Source organism: Haplochromis burtoni, unplaced genomic scaffold, assembly GCF_018398535.1.
Source record: "Haplochromis burtoni strain Fernald_Lab_line unplaced genomic scaffold, NCSU_Asbu1 Contig_111, whole genome shotgun sequence".
NCBI classification, from domain to species: Eukaryota; Metazoa; Chordata; class Actinopteri; order Cichliformes; family Cichlidae; genus Haplochromis; species Haplochromis burtoni.
The window spans coordinates 1,887,933-1,903,161 of record NW_024582472.1 but is presented as its reverse complement, the minus strand read 5'-3'; the positions used below and the strand labels follow the sequence as shown (position 1 = coordinate 1,903,161).

The 15,229-nt window shown below is 39.0% G+C and overlaps 1 protein-coding gene across 2 annotated transcripts; it reads right to left on the bottom strand.

The window, feature by feature from the left end:
* Positions 1 to 581: 581 nt before the first annotated feature.
* Positions 582 to 15,036, bottom strand: shoc1 (shortage in chiasmata 1). 2 transcript variants are annotated; one of them, XM_005928821.3, is made up of 28 exons: positions 14,890 to 15,036; positions 14,499 to 14,574; positions 14,296 to 14,425; positions 13,829 to 13,919; positions 13,579 to 13,748; positions 13,321 to 13,483; positions 13,124 to 13,238; positions 12,917 to 13,058; positions 12,718 to 12,822; positions 12,429 to 12,558; positions 12,089 to 12,183; positions 11,154 to 11,399; positions 10,133 to 10,555; positions 9,424 to 9,609; positions 8,821 to 9,015; positions 8,621 to 8,713; positions 8,014 to 8,195; positions 7,826 to 7,898; positions 7,596 to 7,659; positions 7,051 to 7,226; positions 6,867 to 6,966; positions 5,120 to 5,231; positions 4,264 to 4,385; positions 4,010 to 4,097; positions 3,691 to 3,822; positions 2,971 to 3,120; positions 1,895 to 2,603; positions 582 to 904 (listed from the first exon to the last, which is right to left on the bottom strand). In XM_005928821.3, coding segments are annotated over exons 1-28 (4,356 nt in total). In that variant the 5' UTR covers positions 14,892 to 15,036; the 3' UTR covers positions 582 to 818. The 2 variants fall into 2 exon arrangements, with proteins under 2 accessions (XP_005928883.1, XP_014191148.1); XM_014335662.2 differs by lacking the exon at positions 9,424 to 9,609.
* Positions 15,037 to 15,229: the final 193 nt, after the last annotated feature.

Below are 15,229 nucleotides of genomic sequence, written 5' to 3'. Positions count from 1 at the left end.
TATATATATAAAAAAAGAAGCCCCGCCATTGGAGCTGCTAAAAAGAGACTTTATCAGGTTAACTGGGAAACACCCTCCATCCCATTCCTCCAGCCATAAATCACAATTTGTTTTTCCTCAATTGAGCATGCTCAGTATGGGGAGGGAGCACAGCAAACATGTGCAGATAATTATAATTATGCTTAATCTTGTTTTGTAAGAAGAACCTGCCAACACCTTCTCCTTGTTACTTAGCAGTATTTAAACATATAATCATTTATAACATTATAATGTAGTTGTAAGCAGATTTAAGGCGTTAATCAATTTAAAATGCTACCATGTTATTAGTACTAATCATTGTCTGTTTCTATACCAGCCTGGGAAACTTCAGGGACACTTACAAAAAAATCATCAAACAAATTTTGAATTTTGATAAATTACAAATAGATAATTAAAATTAAATTATAAATAGAAAATGAGCAGCGTGCCCTGTAAAACAGCTTAAAATAGCTAATCCTATAACATGAAAAAGTGCAAAACAAATTTATACAATAAACAATATTTTAGATTGAAATAATACAAAAATCATATGATATTGCTTTGAACTTTAATAAAATTAACTGTTCCTCCTTTTTTAAACATTAACAGTATTTTTGGTGACAAAAAAGGAATTCAGAAAATCACAATTGCTTACAAACATTTAAAATGTAGACTTTTAGGTGAAAAACTAAAAATGTAATCTGAGAAGAAAAAAAAAAACCCACCGCAAACTATGCCATGACTGAACTTTTAATGTTTTAATGCATTTTAATATTTTTTATTCCTTCTCCCATTCTTTTCTAAAACAATTTAAGCCTCGTCTGTCCATCACCTCTGCCGGGCACCCTCTCATAGCTCAGCCTTCCCTTCTTCGATGGTGACAACACTGCAAATGTAAAAAAAACAACAACAAAAAAATAAAGTAAGAACAAATGGGCTATGTTAGCACCTAAACGTTTACCTGCAAAATAAGAAAAAGGAGACTATAATGTGCATTTCCAACCACAAACTCTGTTCAGGATCATTTTCTCGTGCAGCTCTGAACATGGGATCTATAAATTAGATCACCCAACACAACTCCTGTTATGCGCACTTACACTTATTTGCTGGTTCTTGTGTGACTAGTCAACTAAATTTTTAATTATAAGATGTACATAAAGGACCTGGGAGGAAAATCGAGAAAGTTAAAATTGCTGAATGTTTTTTCTCAGAGACTTGGGGATGTCACAGCAGAACTCCACACTGACAGTCTCACTGGGAGTAGCACGGCATTATGAACGTTGCCATAGTTTGTCATGATTTAGAGGGGTCTTGTTTTTCTGTATATAGTGGACTTTTTTTGTCAACAAAAAAAGGTTAAAAAAAAAAAAGATTCTGAGCATGCTCCTCGTCTTGCTCCTCACCTGATGTGCTGTCTTCAGGCTTGGAAACTATTGACTCTTGAAGTAAAAGTGACTCAGCTCACATCACCAGCATAAAATTCAGGTTAGTATGCCAGACAATAAAAGTTGTTTGTTCTCTGTGCAAGTTTGAGGACCATGGTGTAGAATGCACAATGTACTTTATACTTTGTTGCATTTTCCTGCCATTGTAAACTTGTGAATGGTCAACTATACAAACTACATTCACTTTCAAAGTAAAAGCTCGACCTTTTTGAAACAACTTTTACTCTGAAGGCAAATGGTCTCCATTTGCGGCTCGTGTTGCACTTTTCAGTTTTACTGCTGCTCAGAGAGATTTTGATGAGTATTTACAGACATAGACATCTTCCACAAAAACTACAGGGAACCATGGCAACGTAAGTATAGAATCAAAGGTTGTGTCAACAGCTAGTATTGTGCTAGAAACCTGAACAGCTTCTATTTCTATTTTTCACCTGATCCAATCAAGCCTGCAGCCTCTCTGTTCCTCTTCCTCTCCTGTCCTGCCCAGCATCTGGAGCCGTAGTTGGCTGAAAGTGATGTCATCCCTCCCCCAACGTGATCATGACCCCACAGGATACCTGTAGGTGTGCTAAGACTGTAGGTGATGTGCTGACTGGGAGGATTAAAGTCCTTGTAGAGTGTAGGGTATGTGGACGTTTGGGGGCTGGCTGGCTGCTGCAGGTTGGCACTGTAACTGAAGGTAGAGTCCAGTTTGAGTGGGCTGTCAGCAGGGTGTGAAGAAGTGGTGTAATCGTTTAGCGGAGTCTTGCGTGTCCACTCATTGACTGATCTTTCAACAACCCTCCCCACTGCTCCAGCTATGCTCCTCCAGCCAGAGATCTTCCCATCCTCTCTCCATGGATCATTGATGTTCCAGCTTCCCTGGAAACAAACATCTGAACTGCCAAAAGTATCACTCAGGTCAAGTTTGAAATCTGAGTTGCCATCCTCGAATATTGGGTAGAAGCTCTCCTGTGGACTCTCGAACAGGAAGCTGGTGTTCTGGTTGCTACAGAGAAGGTCTGGATGGGGGGACTTCATGCATTCATAATCCCCAGTGTGAGTCTGTGGGCTGCTTTGTTGGTTTGTCTCAGTGGTCAAAGTTTGACGGTCTTTTGGATCTGCTGCCAGTGGATACAGGGAGGTCGTGTCACTGAAGAGCTAAACTCGGAAGAGAAGGAGGGAAAAAAATCAAATTTAATTTCTTAACAACTCGGTTTTTTTATGTATTTATTTTCTAAATATTTTGGGGACTTTTTCAGCTTTATTTGATAGACACAGTGAAGAAAGGACAGGAAAGCGGGGGCAGAGAGAGGGGAAGATATGCGGCAAAGGGCCGTGGGTCGGACTCAAACCCGGGTCGGCTGCTCTTAGCTGTATGGCATATGGTCACCTGCTCAACGCATTGAGCTAAACCGGCGCCCGGAACTCTGTTTATTTTTATTTGTAATTTGTACTTCTGTGTAAAGTAATAAGCTTTTGTAAAACAAGTGTTCCAAATACAAACATATTTACAGCACATGATCACCTTTAGCACTTTATGTGGCACCTCAGGAAGCAGCTCCTTCAGCTGACACAATGAGGCCCCCAGGAGCCACTCAAAGGATGGCACTCTGCTCAGCATCAGCTGTCCAACCAGGGGGTTAATGCAAGGGAACTGTGACAAACATTCTTCTTCCTGGAGGAAGCAAATGGGAAAAAAAAGAAATGCAATCAATGACAAGACATGTAATAGATTTTGATTCATAAAATAAATAAATAAATAAAATCACACAGCAGACATAAGACAGTTGTAAAAGGTGCATTTAGTTTTTGTCTCTTTGAAACTTCACAACCATTTATGGAATAATTTCTGTTTCAAACCTATGAGGTCCTGACTGGTCTCTCAGTATAAGTAGTTAATGAAAAAACATTCTGTTTACTGTGAATTTCTGTCTATGTAGATGGCATTTTCCCCTGATTTATCAGTATTAATTATCACAGTTAATAATAAAATATCTTGGTCTCCAACCACTGTTTTCTGCAATGTGACTACAGAAATACAAAAATAAATCTACACAGAACCTGTATTTTCTAACTGTATGCTTGATTACAACTGGACCAGCTTATAATTAACCATAGAAAAAAATGTATCCACATGCTCTTAAGAATAGAGTCAAAACACTGCTTTAATTCATCACTGAAAACAGTGCAATTTATTCTAGACCTTTCTGTATGAATAGCTTTGATTTGGGGATATGAGTTTCACCTGTGAGGGCATCACAGTCAGCCAGTCTCTGTTCAAGAAGCTGACAGGGTCTCTGTCACTGGACATCAGGCTGTGGAAGCAGATCTGACTGATGGACTTTGCCATTTCCAATACATCTGACACTAACAGCACCTGCAAGACGATGTACAGAAATGCCTGTATCCTACTGTTGTTTATTCTTTTTTATTACTTTTGGTCTTTTTGTTTAAAATATTGGTGAAATGTCTTCAATATCCTGAAAGGATATTAATTTGACTTGAATGAAGATGATAATCATAATAATGATCTGTTACAGAGAGGGGCACCACTTATGTTCTACCTTCACATCCAAATCCTCAGACTTCATTCTCAATAGCACCAGAGATGAATAGACTAGCACCAAGTTGCTGAAGGCCTCACTGGAAAATCTGCACACACACAAAATCAAGCCTTCTCATATACTACTACTGTTTAGGGGAGATAAATAAGGACCCTTTTGGAAGACAAAATCATCAGGTTTTAGGGTCAATACTTGGCTCAAAGTTAAATACACTCTCCAAGTGAGGGTGTAGGGTTAAGTATGTGGACACCCACCTTCCTCCATGACCTTCTGGACAATGAAGGATGAGCCAGCAGCAGCTGTACTGAAGCGAGAGAGCAGTCAGCCTCATCACCACTCCCTCACTGGCTCGCTCTTGACATAGTTCATCCTGCTCCTACACACACACACACACACACACAGTCAGCAAAAGTATGTGTGTTTTTCTTTAAGTAGTTGCAGAGTTTATTGGTCAGCATTTCCACTTAAGAGACTCATTAGAGCATTGGGACTAAACGCAGAGGAAATCCGCCCCCATAACAAGTCTAACTGTGTATATTGTCTTTATGAGGACTGATTGGACTGAAATGAAAGTTACATAATGCTTCAAAATAACTGCCCAGAAGTGTATCAAGATGGTCGTCAAGTGGTGAGAGTGGGATCTAAAACAAATTGGCTAAAACCAACATGTTTAAAAAGCTGAAACCATAAAACTAAGTATGGAAGCACACTTTTATCACTGATTTTGTCTGTAAGTCAAAAGTTTGAGTTATGCATGTTGAAATTTCAACTTAAAAACTCAAAATTTTGAGTTAAGTATCTCAAAAATTTCATCACAATAACTTACCAGTTTAAATTCCATGTACATTTTTTTTCAGCATTAGAAAAAAGCTTCCATACCTAAGTGAAACACATGTTACCAGTTCCCTTAAAAACACTGTCAGACATCGGATTTTTATTTTATCACAGACATTTACAAACCACGAAGAGCCTAAGATGTGTAAAGAAAAATGTTTCCTTTCCCACATTTGTGGAGTCTACTGTTATTAGATGTGCTTTAAAATTTACAGCTACCACCATATTACGTGAAGTTTCCTCACAAAGATGAAGTGTTTATGTGTTTCCTGATACCTGAATGACGATGGCGGTGCTTTCATCCACTGTGATGAGAGTGTAATTGTGGATCCCTCCGAGCCTCTTCAGGGAGGGACAGTGGCTCCTCTCCAGCACCATCACATTAAACCTGTGACAGACATGTTTCACCAAATGATCAAACAGTGCTCGTCAGAACTGGGAGGTCAGGTAAAAATGCTAAAAAAAAAAAAAAAAAAAAAAAAAAAAGCCTTTGCTGTCTGAAGGTCAGGAAAGTCCAAGGCAGAGGCAGCATATTGATTGATTGATTTTTAGCTGTCAGAGTTATAATTATCTGTTAAAATGTCAAAAGTGATACAGCAGAACGAGAAAATAAGTTTCCTCCATCCATGATATGAGTAAACTCTGTGATGACTACAACAGCACTCAGACTGCAGGCTTACTTACAAGGCTTACAAGGATATTTAAAAGTACAATTGGAGGCAGAGTCTTCATTTTTCTGTGGGGCCAGCTCCTACTTTCAAGATTAGGCTTAAAGCATATAGTTATAGGCTTGATCAGGTGACTCCGAGTCCTCCTTTAACCCTTTAAAACCGGTTGGAGCAGGCACGCTCCGTTTTGCTTAACTATTTTTAAATCCCTGTAGAACCGGAACCACGTAAGCTACCGCAATAATTTTTTTGCATATGAAACCGGAGGAGTTGTACTTACATCTTATGCCATCAGCTTGTCCTAGGTCACGGTTTCCTTCCACATATAGCTTTGCAAAAATTGCATAAAAAGCGCTTGCAGGCAACAAAAACATAATATTCCAGAAACACGCTTTGCCGATCCGATCAGCTGTTCATAACACTTCCCTACAGTTGGAAAGACGTCAGCGGAACGATCGCATGTCCGCCATTCCTGCCCGAAACCGGAAGTGACGTCATTTTTGCGGAAATGTAGTTTTTTACCTTTCAGGCCTTATAGCCTATACTGGTGTTTTTAAAAGTCATGTTTGACTTTATGACTTTCTGTGCGTTTCTGGGATGCTTAGGACTCAATATTGCACTGCTGGAAATAGTTTATTTTGATGCATATGCTGTTTTTTTGCAAATTTGCATCTATAGATTGTTTTTTCGTTTTTCCCGCAGTATATAAACTTGTATATATAGACACTCAAAATAATTTCCTGTGGTGGGAAACTATTTTGTGCAACTTTTTTGTATTTACAGTTTTGAGGGATAACACTTAAATTTCTCTAACTAGAAATATATGTAACAAAAACAAAATTTTCAATTTTTTTGTAGTTTATTGCATTTTTTGCAATTATGTAGTTACTATGACTTAATGCATACATATTATTAAAATATGGGCTATAAGAGTTGTATTGATGTATAGCAACTTGAAATGCTCCCAAAAATGGCCTACAGCATGTAAAAATATAAATAAGCTCTGGCGGACTTGGTTCTATGGTAGGTCTTAAAGGGTTAATTACCCTGCAATGGATTTAGGCTGATGGGGCTTTGCCATGATGCACTGTTCCTTTTTCATTCACGTGCTTACATACTACTCTGCATTAACTGTTATTAAAATCTGGCTGTAGTTTTCTGTTTAACTTTAAATTAAAACTTCTTATATTAGATTATGTGATATGTAACCTGATGTTAGTTATTTTTACTATTTTTTTCATCTCAGCTACTCAGATGTAAAACATTTAAAAATTATTCTGATGTAAAGGCTGGTCATAATACTCGATACTTGAACACAGTTGTTTTTACTTGTCTGGATGAGGAGGAAAACTCACTCTGACTCGAGCATTTGCAGTAGCAGCGGATAGTTAATAAGTCCCTCCGTCACAAACAACACATACGACACGTTGTCCTCCAGGCACCACAAGATATTCTCTTTAGGGAAACAAGCACATTTAAAAGCATTTAAGCGAACATATCAACAATAACATGAATACGTGGAATTTGGTGGCAGCTGACCTGCATCAGAGACGGTGGTGTTGAACGTTAGGTGGCTGATGCTCCTCTCCCTACAGATTGCAGACCATGGAGACTGGCCCGGATGGTCGTACTCCACGACTAGAGAGAAACAGGTCCAAGGGAAGTCGGGGCCAATATCCTGTTCATACACCACCACGCACACACTATCATGCATGCTGTAAAAAGGATAGAAGTGTGACAACAACGTGTTTACTTATACTCAAGACAGTGTGATGAATGGCTCCTAATCTGAAAATATAGCTATGAGATGTATACATTTTGCTATTGCCAAAATATAAAATAATAAAATAGATATTATTTACCATTTGAAACTGAAAATACGCTTTTCAAATCTTTCAGAAACAATAAAATAAAATAAAGAATGTATGTTAATTTAAAAAAAAATAACTTGGAAAGCAGGGGATGGGACCTCAAGCACAGCTTTATTGTGTCTCTACAATATCATGTAATTATATATGACTTCATATCTCTATATACCAATGTATCACACAGGCCTAGATGAATGAACTATGATACACTTTTACCTGCTGACTACACTTGCACCATTGAGCTTTATCTTGTCCTGCTCTGGACAAACTGCAGTTGCGCCTCAAACAACAACAAAAAAACACAAATATAATTAACTCTATGACACAATGACAGTCACCTGTTTGTCTTATTTCTGCATGTTTTGCAGCATTTAATTTTTCTTTGAATATTTTTTAGTTTAATAACCTTTGACTGAAATGACTGAAATGATCAGTGAGCTGCTTACCTGTCACCTGGTTCAAGCTGTTGATTATTGTTGATCTGCTGCTATCACAGTGAACTGATACGATAACAAGAATCTGCACAAAGGTAAATAAGCAAATCTTATCAAGTGTTTTTCACATAAGGATTTATGACTTTAACGAATATCATATTTAGCTTATAGAAGTATATGATTGATTACACAATACTGACTTTATCTGTGCTGTTCTGTCCTTTACTGCTGTTCAGCCACTCAGCCACCAGGTGCTGGAGCTCCTGCAGTTTGAGGCTGGACTCCTGGTTTTTCTGACTGAGGTAGAGGATGATGTGCAGCCTCTTTAGCAGCTGCTGCAGACTCTGCTCTGCACATCCCTTAGCTGCCTTTGTCAGGTACTCTGTTGTCCAAGAACACCAGGTTAAAAATCTTACAATATGGCATCTGTTTGGTTAAAACCTCAGTGTAGACACTGAAACTAATGTTAAGATTTTGGAAATTCCAGCTTCCAGTTTTGAGTGATGGGATCCCACATGATTGCATAATTTCTATCGTACTGTTTTAGAATATTTACAGGGGATATTTCTGTATCTTGCCCAGATTCTCTCCTACTGGCTCGACAAAGTCGTTACTTATATGAAAGTAAAAACAATATCATACTACGTTATAATAAAAATAGCACAATTATAAAATTTACTTTCAGTTAACCGTTTGAACTTTTAATGTATTACAATTAGATTTTTCCCACCTTTACAACTACAGCATTTTGAACTAACTTAATAAACTTTAAAGGTTGGGTGCTTGTGTGACAGTAGTTCATCTCACCCAAACCCGTACTGAGGTCGCACTTCAGCAGCAGCTCCTTAAATGTCACCAGCACATGAATCAGAGCTGCAAGGTTGAAAAGCGCTTCCTGATCTGCAACACAGTGGGAGAGGGAGTAGATAATTTACTTCTGTCAAATCTAGGTTTAATACATTAATACAACAACATGCAAATTAAAACATTAACATGGCATTTCCTACCTTTGATCAGTTCTGCAGTCTGTGCAGGGGCCCTGCAGAGTGCCCTCTCCTGTTGTTTGAGAAGGAAGTGAGTTTGGTCTGGTGCCAGGCTGCTGAAGTCTCCACACCCTGGGAAGTTGAGCCCCAGCTGTCTGGCAGAGCTCAGACAAGGCTGAGCGAAGGCCAGCAGCTCACAGTAGGCTCGCTGCTGGCTGTCTGCACAGGGTTTAAAACACTAATTTAAAACACCATCTGAACCACCATGCTTTCCAAACAGACCCTACTACAGTCTGGTCAATGAGAAATGCAGTCAAGCAGCCCGACTCCCAAACTTTGCTGGTCCCCCATGTGGTCCCTCCTGTCAAGACCTGTCTCTTTTTGTCATATTTTTCAAGTAACCTATATTGGAAATTCTGTTTTTGGTCTGTGACCCCAATATTTTTAGTAGCCCCAATAGGGCCACCCCTATGAAAAAATTATGGAGGCGCCTGGCTTTCAGGTCTCCATATAATTGCTGCTAATGATACATTTGTAAAAGTGTGGAATTACTTGACTGAAACTCAAATGTGAACGTAAGGTGTGGATATTTGTTACTTTACTTCACTCTGATAACTTGTGTCACACCTGTAGGTTTGATCTTAACTACTTGGCTGTCCCGTCTTTGCTGTGATTTTCCACTGAGTTGACCCATCCACTGATTAGCAGGTTCTTCCTCTCTGTTTGAATTTCCTGGCCTCACGTCCAGTGTTTGACTCTGCACTGGAGAAGGCTGCAGCTCTGATAATAGTGCTTGGTGGTTCACCTCATGTGCTGATAAATAAAAGGATGAGCTTAGGTAAAACATGTTTTTATTAGGCTACATTAGTTTTTACAGGCGTACATCTGGAGTCATAGCAAGAAAGTTCAGGTCAAGGGTAAATTTATTGGATCTGTTAAGGTTTTTAACTATTAAAAAAATAATCAGCTTACCTAAGAGCTTTAGAGCCTTCTTAGAAACAATGCCCTCTTTATGTGAGTTGGATGAGCAGAAGTTTATAAACTTATTGGGATTAAAAGATTAGCTGAAGAAATTATACTGAGGAATCTAACATGAAGAATCTAAGAGCTTTACAGCGCATTCATGCGTTTTGTTTTCTTTTGTGGGAAGTGTAGGGATCTGTGGCTACACACAGTTTTCCTGTGGAGACTTTGACTATAATACTTCATTTACATTTTTCACATAATAGATACAAACATTCTGGTCTTAAGTTCAGAAAACAATGTTTGAAAATAAAGCTGCAAAAGCATAAATCACCTTCAGACTATGCAAGAACAGATAGTAAGCATAGTGTACCTGCAGTGCTGCCTGAGCTCTGAGGTGATGCAGAAACAGGAGCGATCTGCTGAGACCTAAGCATCATGAAGGTGGCCAGGGGGTCAAGGTCCAGCTCTGGTGGATTTCTTGCCAACAGCAAACCTCTGTCATCATCTCTAGTATTCAGTGTGGAGGCGACAGCCTCCTCAGAAATCTTTGCACTCAGCTCCATCTGACAGTCATGTCCTTGTCTGCTGATGCCTTTTTCATGAGCTGAAGACCAGCTTGCAACTTCTGAAAACTTCTTGCCACCAATATCATATTTGGTGGTGACAGGAGCTGGTTTTACATCTTTATTCACTGTGTTGAACGCAGGCATCTGGGAGGCATTCAGAGATGAATCATCAGTGGGTTTCTTTTGGAGAAGAGTTTCAGCTGTGGTGCTCAATAGAAAGGAGTCGACTGAAACCAGAATAGAAGGAAAATAGACGAGACCTGATGATACTTAATATAAATAATTTTTGCACTTCAACTAAAAAAAACCCCCAAAACACCTGAAACAATTAACCTGGTTTTGACTGGCATTTCTGCATTTAAACCGGCTGCAGGTGAGCTGCCAAAAAACAGCGATGGACAAAAACTATCATGCAAACCACTAACCACCACAGAGTGGATAATTCCTAAAGGGGTCTGAGCCCCACCTGAGACTCCTCTGCATCAAAAGGAGCAAGCAGAGGAGGTTCTGGCATAGAATCCTTTCAGGATACCACCTAGATGAGATGTTTAGGGCATGTTTAGCCAGCAAATGCCCAAGCAGACCCAGTACATGTGGAGACATTATGTCTCTCAGCTAGATGGGAACATTTTTGGTGTGTCCTTGAAAGAGATGGAGGAGGTGGTTGGGGAGAGTGAAGTCTGGGTATCTCTACTCAGACTGCTGCTTCCAAGAAATGGATGCGGAAAAGTGTCAGTAAACCGATAGCTTAGTAATTAATTATCTACATATGTTTAATACAGCTACACATGGACTCATGCACATCTAAAAACCAAAAACACTCACCCTCCACATGTTCAGGTGGCAGTTTACTTAAGTCTTCTCCAGTTTCCTCTCTGATGGAGGGAAGATCAGACTTCATATTCTCTGTGAAGTCGCAGCAGCAGCACAAAGATAACTGCGGGACTTCCGTCTCCATCTCGGACTGCAGTTTGTCAGCAGCGCTTATGAAACTTTCTTTCTCTAGTTTGATAACTTTTAAGGCTTCCCACAGAGGCTGGAAGTCAACAGCTGGTTCATACATTTGAGGCTCTGTAGGAAATACAGCAATTTAGTGACACAGTTCAGAGATTTCTGTGTTCAGTACGTCTGCAAATGTGATAGATTAGAAACAAAAAAACAAAACAAAACAAAAAAAATCTCACTTTAAGTCCAATCATGACACAAAAACATGCACCCCAGAGTTTCCATGATAGCAACATTCATTTGAATTGACTTTCTCTGCATGGTAAACAGTCACATTTTGTCAACCCCTGTCCCTAGATTGTGATACATTACGTTTTAAGTCTCTACATCCAATTTGAGACTCCATTTAGAGCTGCAAACCCATCAGAAATGTTTAAGTAGATGGGTGGTTGAAGACCAAGATGTTTTGGGGCCACAGTGACATCTGGTGGTCTCCAAAAACATCAGCCTTTTAACTATTGATGCCAAAGCACTGCAGCACCTCAGTGAGTTTTAAAGTCCTCTTAGTCAGAAGTGCTGCAGCAGATTCACCCCAAATTTTGCATAATAAAAACAAAATGTATACTCATATGATTTAAACTTAATGGCTTTTGTTCCCCCTGCTGATTCCCCCAAAGTCACTTTAGCAAAACTGTCACAGTGAACAAAGTGGTTTCTAAAGAGCCAGTGGAGGCTTTGGCACTTTTCCACTGTTAATCAGTGTTGAGTATTTAATGTGGAAAATTTGTGGAGTCTTCCTTTAATTACAAAATTACCTGACAACAGAAAGCCCACCACAAAGTTCAGGTGCTTCTCTGCCTTCCAAAGCACCGCCTTCATCTCTTTCTGAGCTCTCGGCGACACCAAAGATCTAGATGAAAATCATTATTGTTTCAAAAGCTTCTCCAATTACCATAAAATGGGAATCACACATATTTTCTCATCATGCTGTAGCAGTTTATAAGAATTTATATCTTAATATAAATGTTAATCCAGATGACATCTCTATGTGTGCACCATGCTTGTTCAGTTAATGTGAAATCAGTGAAAATAAACAAACAAACAAAAAAACCTATCAGAACTGTTTAGTTAGCAGCTCAACCTGACATTACTCACATTCTGCAACAAGGAGACATCTCTTCCTTCTTGAGCTCAGAGGTGGACAGACAGATGTCAGTTTGACTTTTCAGGGGAGTCGGGTTGAGAGTCAACTCCAGCTCCATTTCAGTGGGAAGCACCGCACATCCTTAAAGACACAGTAAACTAAAACTTACATTGAAAGAGAATTAGACACCTCAAACAATCGAAGAGACATGGTGTGCCTGATGTAGCCTCTGTATATTTCTCTATTATTGGATGAAAAGTATAACCAACAAGTTACAGTTTTTATCTAAGCTCTCTGTACCTGCAAAATCTGACTCAATCAGGCCTCCATTCATCTTGGTTTCTTCACTGGCTTCATCTGGTACATCAAACTTGGAAATATCCACTGAAGGATTTGAAAGGGAAGCTGACAAAAAGTCAAATATATGAGTTTATCTTTTAATAATGTTTTTTAAAAAAGTATTTTTTATTTCATCTTAAACGATTTTGGTCTTTGTCACCTTTTCGAAGCACATCTAGGACTGGAATCTCCTCGTCCATCAGCTCAGTGGAAACATTCACATGACTGTAGATGTTTGAAAACCTTGTGAACTTTTCTGTGCTCAGCTGAAGAGTCTCCACTACAGCAGGCAACAGCAGCAACTACAGAGAAAAAACTATTAACAATAAACAGAGCAAATAGTCTCATGTTTATAAGGATTAGTTACCTCTCCGTTCGTGAGTGGCTGTTTAACAAACTCCTCTTGAATGTCTACGCATGTCTGAACATTAGTGGTGTCCACATCTGCCGGTTTTTCATAAGATGCACAGTACTTGAAACAGCTACAATCCAACAGGTTTAACATGATGGTTAGTGGGGCCATAAACACACAAAGGTTGTTCATTTGCAGGTTTTAAAATGCACCTGAACATGTTGTCTTCTGAGATGGGATTTCCTGATGAGCTCAGCAGCGGGTCAGCTACAGGAAGCATCCTCAATCTGGACAACTTGACTCTCAGTGTAGGCAAATGTCTCTTAAACTCTGCCAGGTGATCGACTGGAATGAGCTCTTCTGGCAAGAAGAGGTCTTTCACAGAACACAAACATGTTTTACTAACCACAACTGATTTCCTAAAGAAGATTAGAATTACAACTTTATTGTAGTATACAGAAATGGTTCACCTTCACTCTTATCCGTGATCTCGTCAGGTGTCTGTTTAAAAAACGATTCCTGACATGGACCGTCAGTCTGTGAGTCTTTTAAAAGGGAACCATACAAATCTTCATCTAAATCCTGAAGTGAGTCAGGATTAGAGCTGGGTATCACCTCCACCTCATCTTTCACATCAAATCTGAAAAGTAACTAGTATTTATGATATCTCTCCACAAATACAAAATTCAGTGAATGGATTGTGTTTTTAAACAGGAGAACCTTTCTGTTGAATTTACTGGTGGATTTTTTTCTCTCAGATTATCAACGACAGAGCCACCGACATTAAGTCTGCAAGTGGAGATCACCTGTCCTGTCAAGGGAATAAATATATAAGCAAATTAACTCATATGGCAGGCATGTGAAGATTACCTGTATCATCAACACACTATTACTGTTTTTTTATGATTGCTTAAGTACTTTCAAAATTACTTTAGTAATTTTACACGTTGATTTATTACAAAGCCCAAAGAGTCATGCTGACAGATTTCTTTCATTAACTATGGCAGCATTTCTTTATCATATATAAAAACTGAAATGTACTATTGAAGTTGCACATCTTTTTCTTATATTAGGATTAAATATGCAGTCAAACTTCTTTGCACTAACAGAAATGAGATTTTCACTAGTCTGGTCCACTTACATCCCCGCTCTACAAACTTAAGTTGTTGTTTTGTTTTTTTTAATACCTCTGACCCACGGTTTCCTGTAGGTGTCTTCAAGCAGCTTTCCACTATGTGGATACAGGTCACTGGCACCTGTCAGGTAAGGTGTTGGCAGAGCCAGCAGGTTCATCATGACTTTCAGACTGGTGCTGGCCTGAAATACACACACAAAGAATCAGAACAACAAGCTTTTAGAGAAATACTCCGGGTAAAATGAACAAGCTCACCTCAAAAACATAGTCAAGAGCTTTAAATCTGATAGCAGGGAAGACTTCAGTCTGGGGAGAGTTGTCCTTTTCTGGCCTGTGCACACAAAGAAGCGGAGTTACAGGTAACATGTCTGTACCTCGGTATCTTACATCACACCAACTAACTTAATGTCTCGCGCTATAAACAAATATATTTATGTAGACGGATAAAAATAACTTTCACATGGAAATCTTTCAAGTTTATTAGCTTGCTTAGCTAGCAAGTGTCGTACTATAGCTAGGTAAGGTAAGACTTTTTTTTTTTTACACATTTTTACTCTAAATTTAAAGCTTTAAACATGGAAAGCTGACAAAAAAAATGTAAAAATGTAAATAAGAGCACTGTGTGTTTCAGTAACAGCAAACTTACATGATGTAATTAAGTTTTAGTGTTGCGCGGCTGTAGTGTCCAAGATTGTTTATTCAGGATGCATTAACAGGTCACCAAAAGGTGAAACCGTCACGCATGCGCTCTGAGGCATATGACCAGTAAAGCTAGGATCAGCCTTTGAAAAAAAAATATCTGGATAGTATTTGCCTAAAAAAATTAGAAAACCTAAAATATTTCTGGGACCCCAACAAGCTCTTTGTAAATCCTGGAAAGGCCTCCACTGAAGTTATAGACCCATGGACACAAATATTTAATGGACGCTGGCCAACGTTTTTTTCTGTGGTTGTGTGGATGGCAATGTTAATACCTAACATAGGCC